This window comes from Sorex fumeus, unplaced genomic scaffold, assembly GCF_029834395.1.
Source record: "Sorex fumeus unplaced genomic scaffold, SorFum_2.1 ptg000011l, whole genome shotgun sequence".
NCBI lineage: Eukaryota > Metazoa > Chordata > Mammalia > Eulipotyphla > Soricidae > Sorex > Sorex fumeus.
In genome coordinates, this window is record NW_026606068.1 from 4,105,778 (window position 1) to 4,125,134 (window position 19,357).

General features: G+C 61.5%; 2 protein-coding genes across 2 annotated transcripts in view; one reads left to right on the forward strand and one right to left on the reverse strand.

Moving 5' to 3' along the window:
- Positions 1-19,357, forward strand: part of KIAA2013 (KIAA2013 ortholog) — a 285,226-nt gene that overhangs the window by 135,639 nt on the left and 130,230 nt on the right. The window lies entirely within an intron of this gene.
- On the reverse strand, positions 1,115-19,185 carry DRAXIN (dorsal inhibitory axon guidance protein). The gene is made up of 7 exons (XM_056110942.1): positions 19,119-19,185; positions 9,139-9,599; positions 7,955-8,145; positions 6,122-6,233; positions 5,568-5,657; positions 4,035-4,124; positions 1,115-1,289 (listed from the first exon to the last, which is right to left on the reverse strand). The coding sequence occupies exons 2-7, from the start codon at positions 9,587-9,589 to the stop codon at positions 1,177-1,179; spliced, it is 1,047 nt and encodes a 348-aa protein (XP_055966917.1). The 5' UTR covers positions 9,590-9,599; positions 19,119-19,185; the 3' UTR covers positions 1,115-1,176.

Genomic DNA, 19,357 nt, shown 5'->3' on the forward strand with positions numbered 1-19,357 from the left:
CATGTCGAAAGTAGACTATGCTGAACATGTTTGCCACTCAATGCCTCTTTTGCAGACCACAACACCCAAAAGGAGAGAGAGAACACAGGGGATTGCCCTGCCACAGAGACAGGGGGGATGGGGGGATGGGGGTGGGAGGGATATTATCCATGGTGGTGGGAAATGGGCACTGGTGGAGGGATGGGTATCTGATCATTGTATAATTGAAACCAAAGCACAAAAAAATTGTAAATCTACAACATTAAAAAAAATAAAATAAAATAAAGGGGGGGAAAAAAAAGTGGGTACCTGTAGACAGTGTGTGTTGTTCAGTTTCTAGATTCTCGAAGGGCACAAACCCCACCAACTAAAGAACCCCTGGGGTGAGCCAGGCCACAGCCCCTGAAGGAGCCCCCCCAACACGTTGGCTCCCATCAGTGTCAGTTCCCAGAGCGCCTCTGCCCGTGTCCCCAACTCATGCAGTTGCTTGTTATGTTACACTGTTTCATCATGTTCTTTGAAGCGGCTTTGACCTTGTGCAGGGAAGGGAGGACCATGCAGCCTTCAGGGGCGCGAGGGGTCCCCAGGGAAGAACATCTCACCGGAAGGCAGGGAGTCCCGGAGGAGGGTGTGGGGAGCCCGGCGGCCCGCCCAGGCTTTGTGCAGGCTCCATGCTGGGTGCCCTCCCCAGAGCCCGGAGGATGCAGGACCGACCCAGTCTGCATTCCTGCAGTTGCCAGGAGCCTCCTTCTCTGCTTAAGGCCTGAGGAGCATTGCACTCGGGTGCTGGACGAGTCTTGAAAATCAGCCGTGCCTCAGTTTACCACCTGGAAGGTGGTGGCAACGCCTTCTTGAAAGGCAATGGGGGTGTCCAGACGAGATGGTGCCAGTCTCGCATTCAGCGTGGAGGAGCTGCCACGTTTCACAGGTCCCGCCCTTGGGTTCTCCCTTCGCATTTCAGGGGAATCCTGGTTCTGGCCGGAGCAAACTTGTGCGTTTGGAGGGGAAGCGGCTGCAGCGCCGCGCTCGGACAGCAGAGGGCGCGCTCGCCGCAGTCCGCAGGAGGCTGCCCCGGCCCTGCAATGCTTCTCGGGCCTTAGGCAGAGAAGGAGGTTCCTGGCAACGGCAGGAGCTAATGTCCGGGGGTCTCCGCACCCGTCGCAGGCCCCTGCCGCTGCCGAGGCGCCCGCCGGGCCGCTAGACGTTGATGAAGGAGCCCTGGTCGCCGTCGGCGGTGTCAGGCTCCACGCAGCGCCCCTTCCTCCGGGTCACCCTGCGGTTCCGGTGGAACTTGGCATAGCAGCGCAGCCCTGGGGGACGGGAGGGACACGGGTCAGCGGGGCCCTGGCCACCCGTCTGCACTGGGGCCTATAGCCGAGCTGGGTTCGACCCCCGGTACCCCATAGTCCCTGAGCACAGAGCCAGGAGTAATGCCTGAGTATCGCCGGGTGTGGCCCATTAACAAACAAAACGGTACACACCTGCCTCTCCTGGGCGCCTCCCCCCCCCCTCCAAGCTCTGATGTTGACCACTTTGGGTGTACGTTCTCTGGGGGCGGGGTGGGGGATGTTGGAACGCACCCAGGGGTCCTCCGTACTCAGGGGTCAGCCCTGGCAGTGTGCAGGGCTCCTACTCGGTGCTGGGGATGGAGCCCCGGGTCAGCTGCCCTTGTAGGGCTTTGTTTGGGGTCACACCCAGAGGTGGTGCCCGGAGACTCCTAGCTCTGTGCTCAGGGCATCAAGGCCTGTCGAATTCATTTACTCAGGGACATCCGCTTTCCGGCCTCACCGTTCCAGCCCTCCCCACTGCACTGGTCAACTTATCTTGTGGCCGGCAAACCTGGGCTGGAACTGCTTAATTGTTTGTTTGTTTTTCTTTTTGGGTCACACCCAGCAATGCTCAAGGGTTACTCTTGGCTCTGCACTCAGGAATCACTCCTGGCAGTGGAAACATATGGGATGGCGGGGATCGAACCTGGGTCCGCTGCATGCAGGGCAAATGCCTCCCTGCTGTGCTATGGGTCTGGCCCAGAACTGCTTCACTGTGCTACTGAACCGGACCTGGGCCACATCAGGAGCCCATGAGCTCTCCACACACCCACCGGGTCACGGCACTTCCCTAATTTCAAAGTTCAGCAGATTTTTCTTTTTTTGAGGAGGTGGCCACACACGGCAGTGCTCAGGGTTTACTCCTGTGCTCAGGGACCATCCTGGTGGGGTTCCAGGGACCATATAAGATGCTGGGATTAAACCCAGGTCAGCTGCATACAAGGTAAACACTCTACCACTGTGCTTTCTCTCTGGCTCCCAACATACTTGTTTTACTTTTACAAAAACAAACAAAAATGTATGGGCCACACCTGGAGGTGCTCAGGCCCGCTGGTGCTCAGATGGGCATGTGATGACAGGGAGGAATTTAGGGCATCACTCATGTTACACATATGCTCTCTCTCTTTTTTTTTTTTAACATACCCAGCAGGGCTCAGGGCTTACTCCTGGCTCTGTGTTCAAGGATCACTTCTGGTGGGCTTCAGGGAACCATATACGGTACTGGGGATCAAATCCCAGTTCAACCTGGGTCTGACTCGTGCAAGGCAAGCCTGACCCACCATACTGTCTTTCCAGCCAGAATGCCTCATTCTTTGCGGATAATATGAGTGAAAGTGAGGCCTGGGGGCTGGAGCGATAGTACAGCATGTAAGACGTCTGCCTTGCAAGTGGCTGACCAGGGTTTGATTCCCAGCATTCCATATGGTCCCCTGAGCACCGGCAGGAGTAATTCCTGAGCACAGACCCAGGAGTAGCCCCTGAGCATTGCTGGGTGTGACCCAAAAAGCAGAAAAAGAAAGAAAGAAAGAAAGAAAAGAAAGGAAGAGAAAGAAAGAAAGAAAGAAAGAAAGAAAGAAAATGAGGCCTATATTTCCAGATGGGTAATGGACAACTGACTTCCCCCCCACCCCAGAAAAAGGGGGTGCTCCCTGGGTAGAAATACAGGGTAATATTTGTTATTTTGTTCTTCCAGTATCTGCCATTTAGGGATATCTGCTGAAATATTTGTAGGTGAGGGGCTGGAGCGACAGCACAGCTGGTAGGGCATTTGCCTTGCACGTGGTCGACCTGGGTTCGATTCCCAGCATCCTGTATGGTCCCCTGAGCACTGCCAGGAGTAATTCCTGAGTGCAGAGCCAGGACTAACCCTTGTGCACACCGGGTGTGACCCAAAAAGCAAATATATATATATAATATATATATATATATTCATTTGTAGGTAAAGTATCTGTGAGTCACTCCTTGGCATTGCTTCAAAAATCACTTGGAGGTGCTGGAGAGACAGAACAGGGGTTCACGGGGCCATTGGGGGTCACTCCTGAGCACTGCAGGGCGTAGACCCCCAAACCAAACCCAATGCCCACTGGACACTGGCATGGGGGGGTGTGCAGGGCAGAGCATTGCTGGGCCCCGGCTGGCTATCCTTGAAACAGGATGTCCTGAGTCTGACGACCACAGGGTCACCTCAAAACCTTCCAGCAGAGACACTTCGACGGCCACCCCCTGTGCCCCACCTGCTTCAGCTGTGTAAGTGTGGCCTAGTCACTACCCTTCTTTGGGCCTCTGCCTCAGTGCCCGCTGGGGTCGAACCTCCATCTCTCCCTGGGATGCCTGAGGCTGACACACGGGGGTGGGGGGGTGTCGCCAACACCTGACTTGATGGCTCTCTTTACCCCCAGAGAGGGGGCCTGCCAAGGGCGCCCTTCCTCGGGTACCCCCAACCTGTCCTCATGCTTGAATGCGTCCCCTGGGAGACAATCCTGGGGTCTCAACCTTGATCTCACTCCTCCTTGCCCCCTTGGGTCCTGCTTCCAGAAGGGAGCGGCTCCCGCGGGTGTGTCAGGAGGGGCAGCTCTGGGGGCCGGTGCCGGGAGGGGGCTCCCGAGGGCCTGGGAAGGTGCCCCCATAACGCTGCGCTCTTCCCGGGGATGCACGGCGGCGACCCCACCTGCCCGCCCTCGCCCGGACCCTTCCCGCGTGCTGCGCATGCGCAGGGAGCCAGCCCACCTTCCGCGCACATGCAGTCGTCAAAGCATTTATTGTTGAGGCCTCGGTTCTGGGGGTCGCAGTGATGCTCCCGGAGGTCACAGCAGGACCCTGCGGAGACAGGCAGGGCGCACGCGGTCAGCATGCACAATCAGGGGTTCCTGAATGCGAAATCCAGCACACCCCCGCCCAGCCCCGTGCCTGGGCCCTGGCATCACTGCTGTCGAGGCTCTGGGGGCCAGGACCACCAAGCCCAGGACCCCGGATTGGTCGAAGGGGGAGGTGCAGGGGCCGGAGTGCTAGTTCAGAGGGGAGGGGTCTGCGGGTTCGATCCCCATTACCCCGTGTGGGGTATCCTGAGTGCAGAGCCAGGAGTAAGCCCGGAGCATCCCAGGACGTGGCCCCCAAACAAGAAAAGGCCGGGGAGGGACAGGCAGGCAGGGGAACAGCTCTGGGACAGGAGAAGGGGGACAGCAGGGGGGTTAGGGCGTGGAGTGGGCGTGGCCCCTTCCCCTCTCAGAGGACAGATGGCCAGAGATGCGGTGGGGACCCCAGCCCCGGTCACTACTCACTCCAGCCCTTTCTTCCTGCAGACAATGGCTTGGAAGGGACCAGCCTGGGCGGGGCCACTGGCCCGGGGTAGATGGTGCCACATGGCTGGCTGGGTGGCTGGCATGTGGGCTAACAAGACGCAGAGGTGCCAGCTTCCCCGGGGAAGATCCAGTGACCAGGAGAGAGGTCAGTGGGCGCCTCCAGCTGGGGGCTCGGGCACGGTGCTCGGGGCCCCGACCATCGCTGCCCAGGGGCAGTGCCTGCCCCACAGGTCCTGGCACGCTGGTGCCACAGTGCCGGCTGCCCAGGTGGTCCAACCCTGCCCCCTCCAGCCTCATGCTCCTCCCCTGCTTTGTCTCTCCGTTCCTTCCTCCCGGTGGTCCCAGCGGATGCCGCCGTGTGGCACTCAGGACCACGCCGGGCAGTGCTCAGGGGTCATTCCCGGCTCAGTGTCTGGGGCATCATTCTGGGGGTGCTCGAACCCCAAGTCTCAGGCATACCGCTGAGCCACATCCCCACCCAGGCCTTGCGCATGGACTCCAGGTGGAACTGACAGCCGACGCCTGGCCATGTTGCAGGGACAAGCACAGAGCCCCCCCCACCCCCGCCCGTGTGGAGCGAGAGCACATTCACCCTGACCCAGGCGGCCAGCGTGGCAGGACCCCTGGACAACGAGGGTGGCATGAAAGGAATGGTAGAGTGGGTGAGGCGCTGCCACCACATATGGTCCCCTGGGCACCACCAGGAGTGACCGCTGAGCACAGGGCCAAGAGCAGTTTTGGAATACTGCCAGGTGTGGTTACCCGCCCCTCAAAAAATAAATAAGATTAATGATTGGCAGCGATGGGAGAGCACGGGGTGTCTGGGTGGGTGGACGAGTGGGCAGGTGGCTGGGTGGGTGGGGTTCTCACCATCTTTAGAGCTGGGACACCCCTATCCCTCCCTACCCCCCTCTGCCCACTGCCATGGATGGGGGTGCCTGGACGGGGTGCAGCCACCTACCTGGCAGGCAGTCTTGGTGGTGGCGGCACGTCCCCCCTGCAGCCGGCGAGGTCTCATTGCCGTCACCCGACAGCTTCCCCCGGTGTCTCTCTGGGGACAGGAGGGCCTGTGGTCAGTGCCAGCAGGGCTGGGGGTTCCAGGCACGGCCAGCCGTGGTCGCCTCTATTCTGGACAGGATGGGCCCCGGGACCCCTCAGCTCAGGGTGGGAGCCCCCCAGTGCCGGACGCTCTACTGTGGGGGCCCCTGCTGCCCCCCCCGTGTGCGATCTCTGGGCGCTGCCACCCAGTGTGTGACCTGGTCAGCAACACAAGGGGAGCGGAGGGGACCCTCATCAGGAAGGAAATAAACTAACCAAGTCGCTGGGGACGGAGCATCGCAGGCCAGTGTCTGTGTGGGGCTGACGGGGGCCCTGGAGACCCCCAAATGGAATAAAGGTGATCCCAGCAGTGGAGACCCTGCGAGTCCCCGGAAGCACCTGGGGCCTGCAGCTGGGGGGGTAACTTCAGTCCTGCCCTGCCCCCACCTGTGGGCGACTGGGGCTCAGGGAACCCACCTCTCCGCCCCGCTGGGGGCCAGGCCGCCAGCTTCAAGTCCTCGTAGTCAGTCCAGTCGAACAGGGCCATGTCCAGCGTGGGCATCACGTCCCCGTCAGGCCGGGGCTGGGTCTGCAGGTGGGGAGAAGAGAAAGGAGACGGGGCTCCCAGGAGTGGGCGGGGTGCCTGGCTTGGTGCCGAGTGCTCCCATGACCTCAGGCCGAGAGCAGCGGGCCTCCTGTGCCTTCTGGAAGGACCCCCCCCCCCAAAGTCAGGCTGCTCTGGCCAGAGAGCAAAGGAGGGGGTCTCCAAGATCACAGGGACTGGGGGACCCCCGCCCTGCTCAGGTTGGCCAGGCCAGTACAGGGGGGCAGCAGGGGCCATGGAGCTGCTCCGCTCCCCCCCTGAAGGAGGGACCGGCTCTCCTGGGCACTCAGGCTGGCCGGCGTCGGGGGCACCTGCACACAGAAGCACGCAGACGATGCTGGGACCTTCCGGGGCACCTCAGTGGGGACCGGGGCGCCCGAGAGGTCACGGGGTCAAGGGTTTCTCCTACACGGCTGTGGGTCTGATTGGATCCGAGGGGGTTGCCAGGCCCAGAGAGAGGACAAGGCCCATTTTCTGCTTTTAACAGTTTTCCAGGGCTCGAGCGATAGCACAGTGGGTAGGGCGTTTGCCTTGCACGCAGCCGACCCAGGTTCGATTCCCAGCATCCCATATGGTCCCCTGAGTACCACCAGGAGTAATTCCTGAGTGCATGAGCCAGGAGGAACCCCTGAGCGTCACCGGATGTGACCCAAAAAGCCAAAAAAAAAAAACCCCAAAAAACCAAAATGTTTTCCTTGCGGGCCAGGGATGACTCACAGGGCTCTGGTGCTCTACGACCCCTGCACACTAAAAATAGTTTTATTTTTTGCTATATAGGTATTTTATTGATCATGCGATTGACTGCTAAGTACCCTTTGTCTAAAATCGCCAATAATGGCTGGAGCGATAGCACAGCAGGGAGGGCGCTTGCCTTGCAACGTGGCTGACCTGGGTTCAATTCCCAGCACCCCATAGTCTCCTGAACCCCGCTAGGAGTGATCCCTGAGTGCAGAGCCAGGAGTCAGCCCTGGCCCAGAAACCAAAACCGTGAATAAAGTGATGACAGTGAATGTCGTTGTACATTTACTGTTTTCTGGGGGGGCTACACCCAGCGGCACTTGGGCTTGCTCCTGTGTCTCTCGGCCTGCGTTTGCTTCCTCGCTTTCTCTCCTTTGACCATGTTTTGGGGAGTGGTGGAGCCCCACAAGCAGAGCTCAGCGCCCAGGCAGGGCCACTCCAGACAATCCTAGACCCCCGTCCTGCAGTGCGGGGGGGCGGGAGGGGGCGGGGATCAGACTTGAACCCTGACCTCGGCTCAGACAGCTCCAAAGGCCTGAAGCAGACAGGCCTCATGGAACACCAGGCGCGGATTAAAGATGCTACTGGGGGCTGGAGACACAGCACAGTGGTTCGGGGCTTGCTTCGCACGCAGTCAGCCTCGGCTCGACCCCCGACTCTGCACACGGTCCCTGGAGCCCCGCCAAGGACTGATCCTGGGGCACAGCTGAGTGAGGCCCCCAAGCCCCAAACACGGCACACGCAGGTGCTGTGGTTCTTCATGGTGCTTTACAGGAAATGGACACTCTCTGGGGCTTGCTCCTTGGGGCGCAGGGCCCAGGGCCCCGCTGAGTTTCCGGGGCGCGGGCAGCACTCCCGGGACGGCCCCTTGGGCAAGCTCCAGCCCCGCTTCAGTGGTCGCTGTCCCTCCTCCCCTCAGCCGGCGCCCTGAACACAGCCTGAGGTGTGTGGCTGGGCGGGACCCCTACCTGTGGCCACAGGGCCGTGACAGGCAGTACCAGGGACTCTTCGGTGGCTGGGGCTGCGTCCACGGTGGTCAGGTAGAGGATGGTGGGCACCAGGCTGGTGGAGGAGTCCTCCAGGGCGCTGTCCACAGCCCGGGCATCCGGGAACTCCGCCTTCTGCATCAGGGAGCTGGGGCCCCGCACGGGCACTCGCCCTGGACACCAGAGAGGAGAGAGACGTGACTGCCCTGTCCCCATGTCCAGGCCTGCTGCACAAGGCCTGCTGCACAAGGGCCAAAGGGATCCCAGGGCGACATCTCTGTGACCTGCCTTCGCAGGGAGTCGGGGTGGCGGGGGGGGGGGGGGAGAGCGGGGAATGGGAGAGGGCACTTCCTGGATAAACCTGTAATGTAGCTGAGAAGGGAGCCCCCAAAGACTCTCCTGCTAAAGCAATTGTGTCATCAGGGATGTCGGGACAAGTGGGAACTAGGGGCATCGATCAAGGAGGGCTTCCTGGAGGAAGTCAAATACAGGGGTAACGTAATGAGTATGAGAGGGGAAGCAGGAGAGGCGAGTGGCTTTTGAGAGGGCTGGGATGGAAGAGCCAGGGCTCCTGATGTCCAAATGCTCGCTCCCTGGGGACAGTCAGCAGCCTGTGGGACCCTCAGTCACCGTGGGAGGGGGGGCCAACCACCTACAGGGGCTAAAATTCCAGCTCTGAGGGGTCCAGTGACGCTCAGCAGTAGGAACTCGGGGCTGTGTGAGGCCTAAGGTCACCTCTGACATCACCACTGAACCACTAGAGACACGTGGGTGGGGGAGGGGAGGGCAGTGCTCAGGGCCCCGAGGGAGGGGGGGGGGAGCTGGAGGCAGACAGGCTTATCTTTGCCTTTGCCTTGATGGGGGCGGGGAGAGGGGGTCACACACAGAGATGCTCAGGGATCACTCCTGGCAGTGCCCGAGGGTACCATATGGGATGCTGAGGATTGAACCCGGGTCATCTGTGCGCAGGGCAAGGCCAGACCCGCTGTGTTATCTCTCCAGCCCTTCTTGATCCTTCTGTGCCTGCACTCGGGGTGTCCACTGTTGGACAGTTGCCCCCGGCCTCACACTGTTAGCCCCCTCCCACCTGTCAGGTCATCAGGGCCTGTGTCCTCTCCTGTCCACCCTCCCGGCCCCTTGCGGCCCCTCCCCCCCACCCCAGCTACCTCGGTTCAGTTTCAGCCTCTCCCTGCGTCTCCGGTGCTCCCGGCTGCGTTTCCTGGCCTTCTCTGTCCCCGGGGACTGGTTCTCCTTCTCTGGGTAGGGCAGCGCCAGCCCTAGGAACAGGTCCTTGTCCTGCAGCAGGCCGGCAGGCCTCTGTCCAGGCAGCAACTCCCCTACCCCGGACAGCCTGGAGGCCTGCCTGGTGGTGGTGACCAGAGCGCCATCATGGACCCGGCTGGGTCTGCCCGGACCCCGCTCCTTCTTGCCCAGGCCCCTCCTACGGTGGTGGCCGGTCTGTGGTGTCCACTGTGCCGGGCTGGGCAGGTCGATGTGATTCTTGGGGCGGTTCCGAGCAGGGGTTCCGGGTCCCAGAGAGCCAGCAGGGGTCGTCTCCAGGAGCACCAGAAGGGTGAGCACCAGCACAGGGACAGCAGAGGGGCCGGGCCGTGCCATGGGCTCCTCCCTGCAAGGAAAGGGAAGGTGGGCTGGGGGTCTACTTGTAGGGTCCTGAGGGCCACCAGCAGGGGGCGCAGCAGGGCAGCTCAGACCTCCTGTCACCAGGAGCTGGATTCTCCAGAGGAACAGGAGTGGGGAGTGTGGGGTGGAGGGTGGGGGCCTGGCCGTGGGGGGGGTGCGGGGGGGCAGCAGGGGGCTTCTAACCGCTGATGCCCAGCCACACCCATTTCCCTCTCCCTGCCCAATCTCACCCTCCACCAAGCCCCGGAATAAAGCCCGTTCCAGCACAGACACTGACCCAGCGCCCAAGCTGGACTTGAAGCCGAAACTCAGAATCACTGAGTCACACTCACACGCAAAGTGCTCGCAAAAAGCATGATGGGGATTTATGTTCTGGGACCTTCGAGCAACTCTCCTGCCCCGCCCCCTCCCGCCCCTCCCGCCCCTCCCCCCCTTCTGATTCTCTGAACCAGGCCCCACAGCTGGGGGGGTCATCACCCCGAGTCCCTGACAGGCCTGTGCTCGGAGCCCCCTAAGGGCTAAGTGGGGACGGCCTCAGCTCTGTCCCCTGCTTTGCCCTCCCCCAGACTTTCTTTTTCCTCTGAGACTCCTACAGAGAGAAGTGGGCCCAAGCCCCCTCAGGCATGAGCCCCCCACCCAGTTTCCCACCGGAAGTGCAGGTCCCTCGGGGCAGAAGGGCCCTGCCCTCTCTGACATGACAGGAGGTGAGACGAGACCTTGGGACCTGGGTGGTGGGGGAGGATCTAGGGGTCAAGGCTCACAGGGCGGGGGACGGAGAGACACAGAGGGTCAGGTGTGAGCCCCTGAGTACTGCCAGGTGGCCACCAGCCACCACCCAAAGGCTCTGGGCGCCTCTCCCCAGCCCCTCACCGCACCCCTGTTTCTGACAGCTCTTATGGGGGTCAGGAACCAGGTGGGCGCCGGTCAATCCAGAACCAGCTGGGTCACTGGTCGGTCCAGAACCAGGTGGTCACTATCAGTCCAGAACCAGGTGGGTGGCCAGTCGCATTTTTATGGCCTCCCAGCCCCCAGCGTCCATTCCCCACCTGGTGAGTGCCATGAGCCCAGGTCCCTACCCTGGCCGGTGGGTTCCCGGCAACCCCTGGGCCCTGCTCACAGCACCCCTTGTGGGGTCACCCTCCATGCCTGGCCTGGTGCTGTGGCCCCCCGCGCTGCTGGGCTAGAGCCAGGGGCTGGGACACTGTCTCATCCTGTGTCCAGGGGGAACTGTGGATCACTGGACACCTTCTACTCTTGCCGGCTGACCCAAGGTCACCTCGGCTCCACCTGGCCAGGAGTCCTGCGATACTCATTCCCGGGACTCCTGTGCCCCCGTTTCCAGATGCCAGCGTCTGTCCGGCTGCTGTCCCCCTTTGCTCCCTGAGACGGGAGGATAGCTGAACCTGTCCTGGCCACAGGGACACAGGTCCCCGCTGCCCCCTCTAGACCCTGTTCACTGGTCTGGACGGGCAGCGCTGCTACCCCTTCCTTGGTCTAGTGCACCCCACCTTTCCCGCTCTCTGGGTCCGTTTCTCTCCTGGTTCCCCCTCTCTCCTCCAGATCCCGCCCCAGACCCCACTCCTCCAGGAAACCTTGCTCCCCTCACCCCAGCAATGGGGGGCTCCGCCCTGCGTCCATGCCCCGTCCTGAGCATCGCCCACCACTGGCCTTCTGTAAGGCCCTGGCCAGAGAGGCCGCTGCTGAGACTCCGTCCCCATCGCTGTCCTGTGGCATCTGCAGGACTTTGGGATAAAGACACGGAATCCTGGAGTGAGGGAAGGGGGTTAGCCCAGGGGTGCTGCGCGGGCGTTGGAGTGAGGACGGGGTTTCTGTGTGTGCAGGCTGCACGTGCCAGGGGTGGCACTGGGGGGTCCTGGCACTGACTTGCCTCAAGCCTGCCCACAGCATTTGTGTGGGTGGATCCTGCCAAGATGCCAGCCTGGCACAGAGCCTCGGAACGCGGCTGCCCCCGCGGCCGCAGGACGGACGGCTCTGCCCCTGGGGCCTTCATCAGAGATGCGACATGCACGTCCAGCACAAAGGGACAGTGGTCATGGCCTCCACGCCGCCAGGTCAGCCCGATGGCTCTGCCGGGGGCGGGGGGGGTCTGCTAGCATAACCAGCTCTCGGGGGCACAGCTCTGCACACCCCCATGCTCCAGGCTGTGACAAACCAGGAGTCTGGAGTTGTCCTGAACCAGTTTCTGGGCACGTGGGGACACTCCCAGCCTGGGCAGTATCCAACAAAATCCCGTGAGCTTCCCTGGGGACAGTGTGAAGTCAGGTCCTTCATGCACCCCTGCTTCTTGGGGGTCCCCACCTCCCTGCAAAGCGGCCAGGGAGGAGGAAGGAGCCAGGATTTACCTCAGCTCCTGGGGCAGGCCTGGGCGGGGAAAGCTTGTCACAGGCAGACAAGACAATCCCCAGATCTCGCAGAACAGGGGGCCCAGAGCCCCTCCCCCACAGTCTCTTTGCAGTTGGGGATCTGGGGTCTCCTGGCAGCTCCTGCCCCCCCCCCCCGCCCGGGCATTCAGCTCTGGAGCTTGGCACCTGCTGCCTGGCCCTGGCGGGTGAAGGGGTAGGGGGCTGAGGGTAGGGGGGATCAGTGATGCTGATAAAGCCTGCACCCCCTCCCCCCAATTAGCAACTGAATTCAGTAGCACTGTCCTCCCATTGTTCATCAATTTGCTAGAGCAAGCCCAGTAACATTGTGAGACTTTTTGTTACTGTGTTTGGCATATCCAATACATCACAGGTAGCTTGCCCTGAGGGCAAGATACTCTCACTCTCGGTAGCTTGCCAGGCTCTCCAAGAGGGCCGGAGGAATCGAACTCAGGTCGGCTGGGTGGGCCAGGTTGGCCGCATGCAGGGCAAATGCCCTAATCACTGTGCTATCACGAAACCAGAAAATGGGCAGGACGGTGGACACTGCCCAGGCTGTCCCTTGGTCTTGCCTGAAGATGAAGAACCTTCAACGGAAACTGTCTCAGCAACTTCCCAGGAGGGGATTAATTGGCCACTCTGGGCCCGGCCATCTGTCCCCCACCCGTCCCAGCTCTCCTGTCCTATAAAAAGCCTCTTCTTGAGTTGGAAGCGACTGCCAGCTTCCAACCCGTCCTTCTGTCCCTGCCTTCATGTCCCCCATGGGACTGAGGGTAGGGGGGCTATAGACCTGGACCTCGAAGTCACATGCTGGAGGCGTCCAGGGAGTCTGTGACAGACCAGGCCATGAACCAGACACGCACCCCCAGGCGGCCAGGGTGCATCCCCTCCCTGCCCGGCTCTCTATCTCCAGGGTTGGCCAAAACCCTCCAGCGTTTGATTCTAAGCCTGCAGTAAGAGGATTATTTGAGCCGTTTGAAAGCAGTCTTAAATCCAGGCAACCCCTCTCTGCCTGGTTTCAACATAAGCACAGCCCCCTGGAAGGGTGGGGGCGTCTCCTGGGTCCCTGGAGAGTGTGCTGGCCCCGGACACAAGGTGAGTTTCAGAGAAGTCACCGAAGGATGAAGAGATGGTACCGCGGTGCAGCACTGGCCTTGCATGCAGCTGACCCGGGTTCCATCCCCAGCACCTCAGATGGTCCCCAGAGCACCTCCAGGAGTGATCCCTGAGCACAGAGCCTGGAATAAGTCCTGAGCACCACTGGGGTTGCCGCTCCCCCCTCAACAAACTAAACCGAACAACTCCAAGAAATCACTGGGTGCAGCTTCTCATCTGCACACTCCAGGCTTCCCAAACAAGTCAGATCCAAGCCACCTCTACTGCCTGGCGTCATTCCAGAGCATTCAGAGAGATTTTGTTGTCTGGAAGGTTGGCACTGCTCAGAGAGAGTTTGTCAGAGACCAAGAGGATCAGAGGCTCATTGGACCAATAAATAGGTCAGGTGGTCCCAAGGCAGTCTGGGAATTTAGGACCCAGGAACAGGACTGTCTCCCTGTCCAGCGCCTGCCCCCCTCGGAGGGGAGGTGCCACCAGACCCTCCCGGGGCTGAACAGGGCTGGTGATGGCATGCTCAGGCAGGTTTGTATCAGGGCAAACCTTGTTTCAAAGATGCAACAGGGGCCACAGAGATAACACAGCCAGCAAGATGCTTACCCGGCGCACAGGGTGACCCCAGTTTGAGTCCTGCCGGGAGGGATCCCTGAGCACAGAGCCAGGAGTCAGCCCTGAGCACCAAACAAAAGATGAAGCCAGCTCGCATTCCTGCACCCCAGCCGGGAAAGGCTCAGTGGCCAAGTTTCTGCATGAGGTCACGAGGTCCATCTACCCTCAGCCCCCCCCTTGACCTGGCTGCACACCACAAGGTGGTCCCCAGGACCACAGAGACAATGACCCAAGGGGGTGTGAGCAGCAGCCATGACATGTGTGCGCCCTTCAACAAAGGGAGGGGGAGGGGAGCCGGTTACAGAGTACACCAGTGAAACAGGCTGAGCACCCCAGTTTCTGGACTCTGGACCCCCAGGGCCTAGAAATAGAAACGCTCAAACTTGGGATGCACCAGCCTAGAGCTTCCCTCTGGCCCCCCCATCATGGCCCACTCCCCTGGGTGGAACGGCCCCCCTCCTCTCTCTGCAGTCGGTCCTGTTGCAGGGTTCTGAGGAGTTCCTGGTTCCCTGCGACCTGATTCCTGCCATCCCGAGCAGTGAATGACACGCCAGCCCACCCCATTCCCCCTCTCCTCAAGGAACGGGTCATTTTCCTGTTCAGCCACAAGAGGCACGAGGCACGTCGTCGGGGAAGAGGGGGCACCCACCCTTATTCTGGGGCGAGTTCTTCGTAGGGTCTTGGGGACAGACTCTGTGCCTGAGCCTCCACCTCTGATCTGTGAAATGAAGTCACCTTAGGAGATTCTTTTCTTGCCCGGGACCACCCCCACTGGTGCCTGAGGGACCCTCTGCAGTGTTGGGGTCCAACTCAACTCTCCTGTGTGCAAAGCATGGGCTCCAGGGCTCTGAGGGATATAGCGCAGTGGAGAGGGCGTTTGCCTTGAACACGGCTCACCCAGGTTCAACCCCCAGCATCCCAGACAGTCCCCTGAGTCCGCTGGGAGTGAGTCCTCAGTGTAGAGCCAGGAGGAAGCCCTGAGCTCCACCCGGTGCGGCCTCAAAATAAAATCACGGTCACGGTCCTCCCGTTGTTCATCGATTTGCTCGAGCGGGCCCAGTAATGTCTCTCTCCATCGTGAGACTTGTTGTTACTGTGTTTGGCATATCGAGTACGTCACGGGTAGCTTGCCAGGCTCTGCCGTGTGGGCGAGATACTCTTGGTAGTTGCAGGGGCCTCCCTGGGGTCTGAGGTTTGACTTGACTTGAAGAGCCAGTGTGTGTGTGTGTGTGTGATGTGTGTGCATGCATGTGCATGTATGTGTATGTGTGTGTGTGCATTTACGTGTATGTTGCATGTAAGTGCATGATCAGAAGCAGGCTCCTGGGGCACACACGGAACCCTGGCAGTAAGGTGGTGTGCAAAGCAATGACGGTGGACTCAGGGGCGGTGAGAAGTAGAACAGCTGCCCACTGGCTGCCTGTGGCCATACATGACCCCCGACTGTCCTGGGCTGGTTCCCACCCACCTCTCCCACCCACCTCCTGTGTCTCGGCCTCCAGCAGCCTCAGCAGAGGGCGCTCGGCAGACCCACCCCCTCACGGAGTTCCTGCCAACCGCCTCTCTCCACCCACCCCAGGTGCTTCCGTGTGGGGCTTAGCAGCGACCAAGGCATCCCCCGCTATCAGGCAGGAGGGGAATGGGGGCGTCCAGGAAGCATTTGTGCCTCTGTGCCCGGCTGGGCATGTCCTGTGTCCTGGGTGGGGTGATCGATGGGGAGGCTGGGGCAGGACGCCCGCCAGCCTGGCAGCTGCCATTGTCCTAACAAAGGAGGTTTGGCTTCTGCGGGAGACCCCAGCCTGGCTGCTTTTGTTATTTCTAGGTTGCCTGGGGAATCCTTCCCTGGGCTCACATCTCCCAAATCCTGTGTGGGAAGTTGTGTGTGTGTGTGTGTGGGGGGGGGGGGGCTTGCAGATGCTGCATCCCCCCAGGCTGGGCTTTGCTTCTGTCTTGGCCCCCACATCCATTGCCGCCTTCGGAGCTGTGATCTACTTCTTGCTACATCACAGGCCTTGATGCCCACCCCCCCCGTCCTGCCCCCTGTTACCCAAATATCTTCTTGGTGCCAGATAGGTCGGCACCACTTGCCGGCTGTCACTCTCATCACTCAATCACCCAGTGATAAGGGGCCTGCTGTCGCACTTGGGCCCAGCCCATGTGGCACGGGATGTATCTGGAGTTGGATGAACCTGGGTGAATATTGGCTCCTGTACCTCATGGCTGTGTGACCGTGAGGTAGTCCGTTGGCCTCTCTGGGCTCGGTCCCACATCTGAAAAGGGACATGCTCCTGTGGGCATCACTTTCTGGGCATCTGCTAGTCTAAACCCGGAGCTTCCTGGGCATCATCCAGCTTAGCCCTTTGAAGTGGGTTGAATCTTTCACTTAATTATTTCTTGGTTTTGTTCTGGGGCCATACCCAGAGATGCTGAAAGTTGACTCCTGATTCTGTGCTCAGGGGTCACTCCTGGTGGTGCTGGGGATTGAACCAGGGTCAGCCTCACAGAAGGCAAGTTCCTTAACTCCCTGTACTGTCTTTCAGCCCTGGACCATGTCTGTTTGTTCATTTGGGGGTCACACCTGGTGGTGCTCAGAGATCACCCTGGGGCTCAGGCGACAATATGGGATATTTGGGACTGAACCCAGGTGGGCTGTCCCCTCGGTTCTATTTCTCTGCCCCTGGGCCATGAACTCAGACTCACAGAGCCAGGGGTCAGCCCGGGCGCAGGGCTGCAGGGCACCGCTCATATCCACAGTGAGCAGAGGAGGGTCTGGCCACTGGACTCTGAGGACACGCGCCTGGTGGCTCCTGCCAGGACCGATCCCTGTGGTGATGTTGGGGCCACGTGCTGGGGTCTCCCCCAGGCCTGGCCCAAAATGGGCAGCTCAGACCTCGGGGGCTGCACCTCGGGGGCTGCAGTTAGTTTATCTCACGGGGGCCTCGCGCGTGCCATGTGTGTCTGGGGCCCTAGTGGGCAGTGCCAGCATGGGGGTGCATGCACGGTGGGGCGGGGCTGCCAAAGGCGGGAGGGCGGCCCGGGGTGGGGAGTCAGCGACTCTCCCGGGCTCCCCTGGGAGTCTCACCTGGCAAGCGGCCAATCTAAGTTTGATTCCTGGGACCCCATCTGGTCCCAGGAGTCCCACCAGGAGTGATCCCTGAGTGCAGAGGCAGGAGCAGGTGCTGAGCACCAGTGGGTGTGACCCCAACACCAAACCCAAATAGGACAGCGCAGAGGAAGTGGGTGAGGGCAGTGCTCAGCCCCGCCCCTCCCGTGAACCCTGGCCTGCAGTGGGGCATGCGAGGAGGGAGGAGGTAGGCAGGTGTGCTGGCCCCTGACATCAGGGGCCACTGAGGGCTGGAGGGGAGGGGTGGGGACTGAAAGAGGAGAAGGCAGAGGATGCCATGGAGTCAGGTGGGTGAGGGGCAGGGTCAGTCCCAGGCCATCAGGTGCGCAGTGGGCTAGGAAAGAAGAGCTGGAGAAGACAGGAGGCTAGATGGGTGTGTGTGTGTGTGTGTGTGTGTGTGTGTGTGTGTAAGCACGTACACGCCCATATGCCCCCATCCCATCCTTGCTCCTGATGGGATGTGTGTGTGTGTGTGTGTGGGTATGTATGTGTGTATGTGGTTTTTGTGTATGCATGTATGTATGTGTGTGTGTGTGTATGTAAGAACGTGCATGCCCATATGGCCCTCTCCCATCCCTGTTTCTGATGGGGTATGTTGTGTATGTGTGGTGTGTGTCCATGTGGTGTGTGTGTATGCGTGTGCATATGTGGTGTGTGTGTATGTATGTGTGCTGTGTGTGTATGTGTGGTGTGTGTGTAGTGTGTGTATGTGGTATTTGTGTGTGTGTATGTGTGTGTGTAAGCACGTGCACGCCCGTATGCCTTCAGCGCCATCCTTCTGAAAAGAGAAAGGCCCTGACCGCCATGCCTGGCTGTGACTGAAAACAAAAAATTCAGCCAGGGGAAGCCAGAATTCGCCTTCTACAAGCTTCTTTCTCTTGCAAAGGTGCTCCCACCGGCCTGCTAAGTCCCCCTGGGGAGGGTCGTCACCCGCTAAGATACCAGGGATGGAGGTTTAGATTTGGGTGCCAAGCCAGCAGCTCCGGGGACCCTCCGACAATTCCTCAGAGGAAGTGGCCTGTGAGCTCTTAGAAAAGAAGCCCAGGCTGGACAGATGCCTCAGCGACCTCAGGCCATGGACTCCACCAGCCGCGACCCTCAAGCACTGCTGGGTGTGACCCAAGCCCTAAACAGAATTAAATAGAATATTTCAGGCAATTAACTAGAAATCTGCCCAAGATCCAGGGATCAGGACTGGAAATGGCAGCAGGGTGCCGGTGACAAGGTGACCAGCTGTGGGCGGGACCCCCGTGGTCTCTGATCTCATTCCAAAAGCAGAAACGCTCTGGCTCTGATTTTTTTAAAAAGCAATCTGGGGGCAAGCTGGGAGAGGGGCGCGACAGGGACGTGCAGGGGTACAGGGGGCTTTCGGCCTCTGCAGTGCCCCCAGGCCAGGGCACTGCCACGGTTTCCATTTTCCGCTCTCCAAGGGGCGCCCGCCCAGCCTCCACCTTCCGTCCAGGAGGCCCCTCTGCAGTGGGTGCCACCCACTCGGCGCCCTGTGAGGTTCAGGGGACACTGAGGCTCCGAGAAGGGTCGCTCTTTGTCCAAGCGCATCCCGCAGCCTCGGTCGGCCTGGCTCCAGAGACCCAAAGAACCAGTACCAGGACACTTGTGGGGGCGGGGGACAGCCGGGAGCAGCTGGGAGACTGCAGGGGCTTGGCGGGAGGCACCCGTGGGGGTCCCCGGGGAGGAAGGCGAGAAGACTTGGCAGGAGACCTCGATCCTCCAGCCTGGGCTCCCGCCTGGGCTCCCGCCGTCGGGGTTACAGACGCGCGGCATCGAGGCAGCGGCCTCGGTGCCAAGCGCGGTGCCGGGAGGGGTGCGTCCAGGGCGTCTCCCCAACCCGCCCGACACCCCCACAACCCTCCCTGGCGGTCGCAGAGGCTCCAAACGGGGCGTCTTCGACCCCTCGAAAGCGGCGCCTTGGGGTTCCCGGTCCGAAAGACCACGCGGAGACTCCGACGCACAAAGAGGACCCGAGTCCCAGAGCCTCGCAGGGGCGCGGGCGAGCGGGAGCGGGCGGCGAGGGCCGGGCCGGAGCGTGGGAAAGTGGAGTGTCCGGCGGCCAGGGCGGCGCAGCGGGCGCGGGGAGCCGGGGGGTGCCCAGGTGAGGGGTCGAGGCGGCGGCCCGACGGTCGCGCGCGGGCGGCGGGCGGGGCCGGGCGCGCGGCGAGCGCCCGGGTGCCCGGCGCGCCAGGTGGCCCACCTTTGTCCCCGCGCCCCGCCAGGTGCGGCGCGAGGGCGGGGCCGGGGGCGGGCCCAGGCCGGGCCTTACCTGTCGGGCCGGCGGGAGCCGAGCGCAGCCGAGGGCCGGAGCGGCGAGACGGGGAGCGCGCGGAGAGGTGCGCGGGCGGCGGGGAGAGGCGCCGGGCGGAGCCGGGCGGGCGGGGACCGGGCGGGGACGAGGCGGGGGCGGGGGGAAGGGGCGGGCGCGGGGGCGCCGGGGCGGGGGTCCCCGCGCGGAGGGGCAGCCCCCCGCCCCCCGCCCCGCCGCGCCCCGCGCGCTCCTGGCCG

What these genes read in the sequence shown, in the direction of transcription:
- DRAXIN (XM_056110942.1), bottom strand. Translation starts at nt 9,589, where the DNA reads ATGGCACGGCCCGGCCCCTCTGCTGTCCCTGTGCTGGTGCTCACCCTT. An exon ending in GCCCCCAGCGGGGCGGAGAG is followed by an intron (nt 5,658 to 6,121) that starts GTGGGTTCCCTG and finishes TCCTGTCCCCAG; the next exon opens with AGAGACACCGGGGGAAGCTG. An exon ending in CCACCAAGACTGCCTGCCAG is followed by an intron (nt 4,125 to 5,567) that starts GTAGGTGGCTGC and finishes CTGTCTCCGCAG; the next exon opens with GGTCCTGCTGTGACCTCCGG.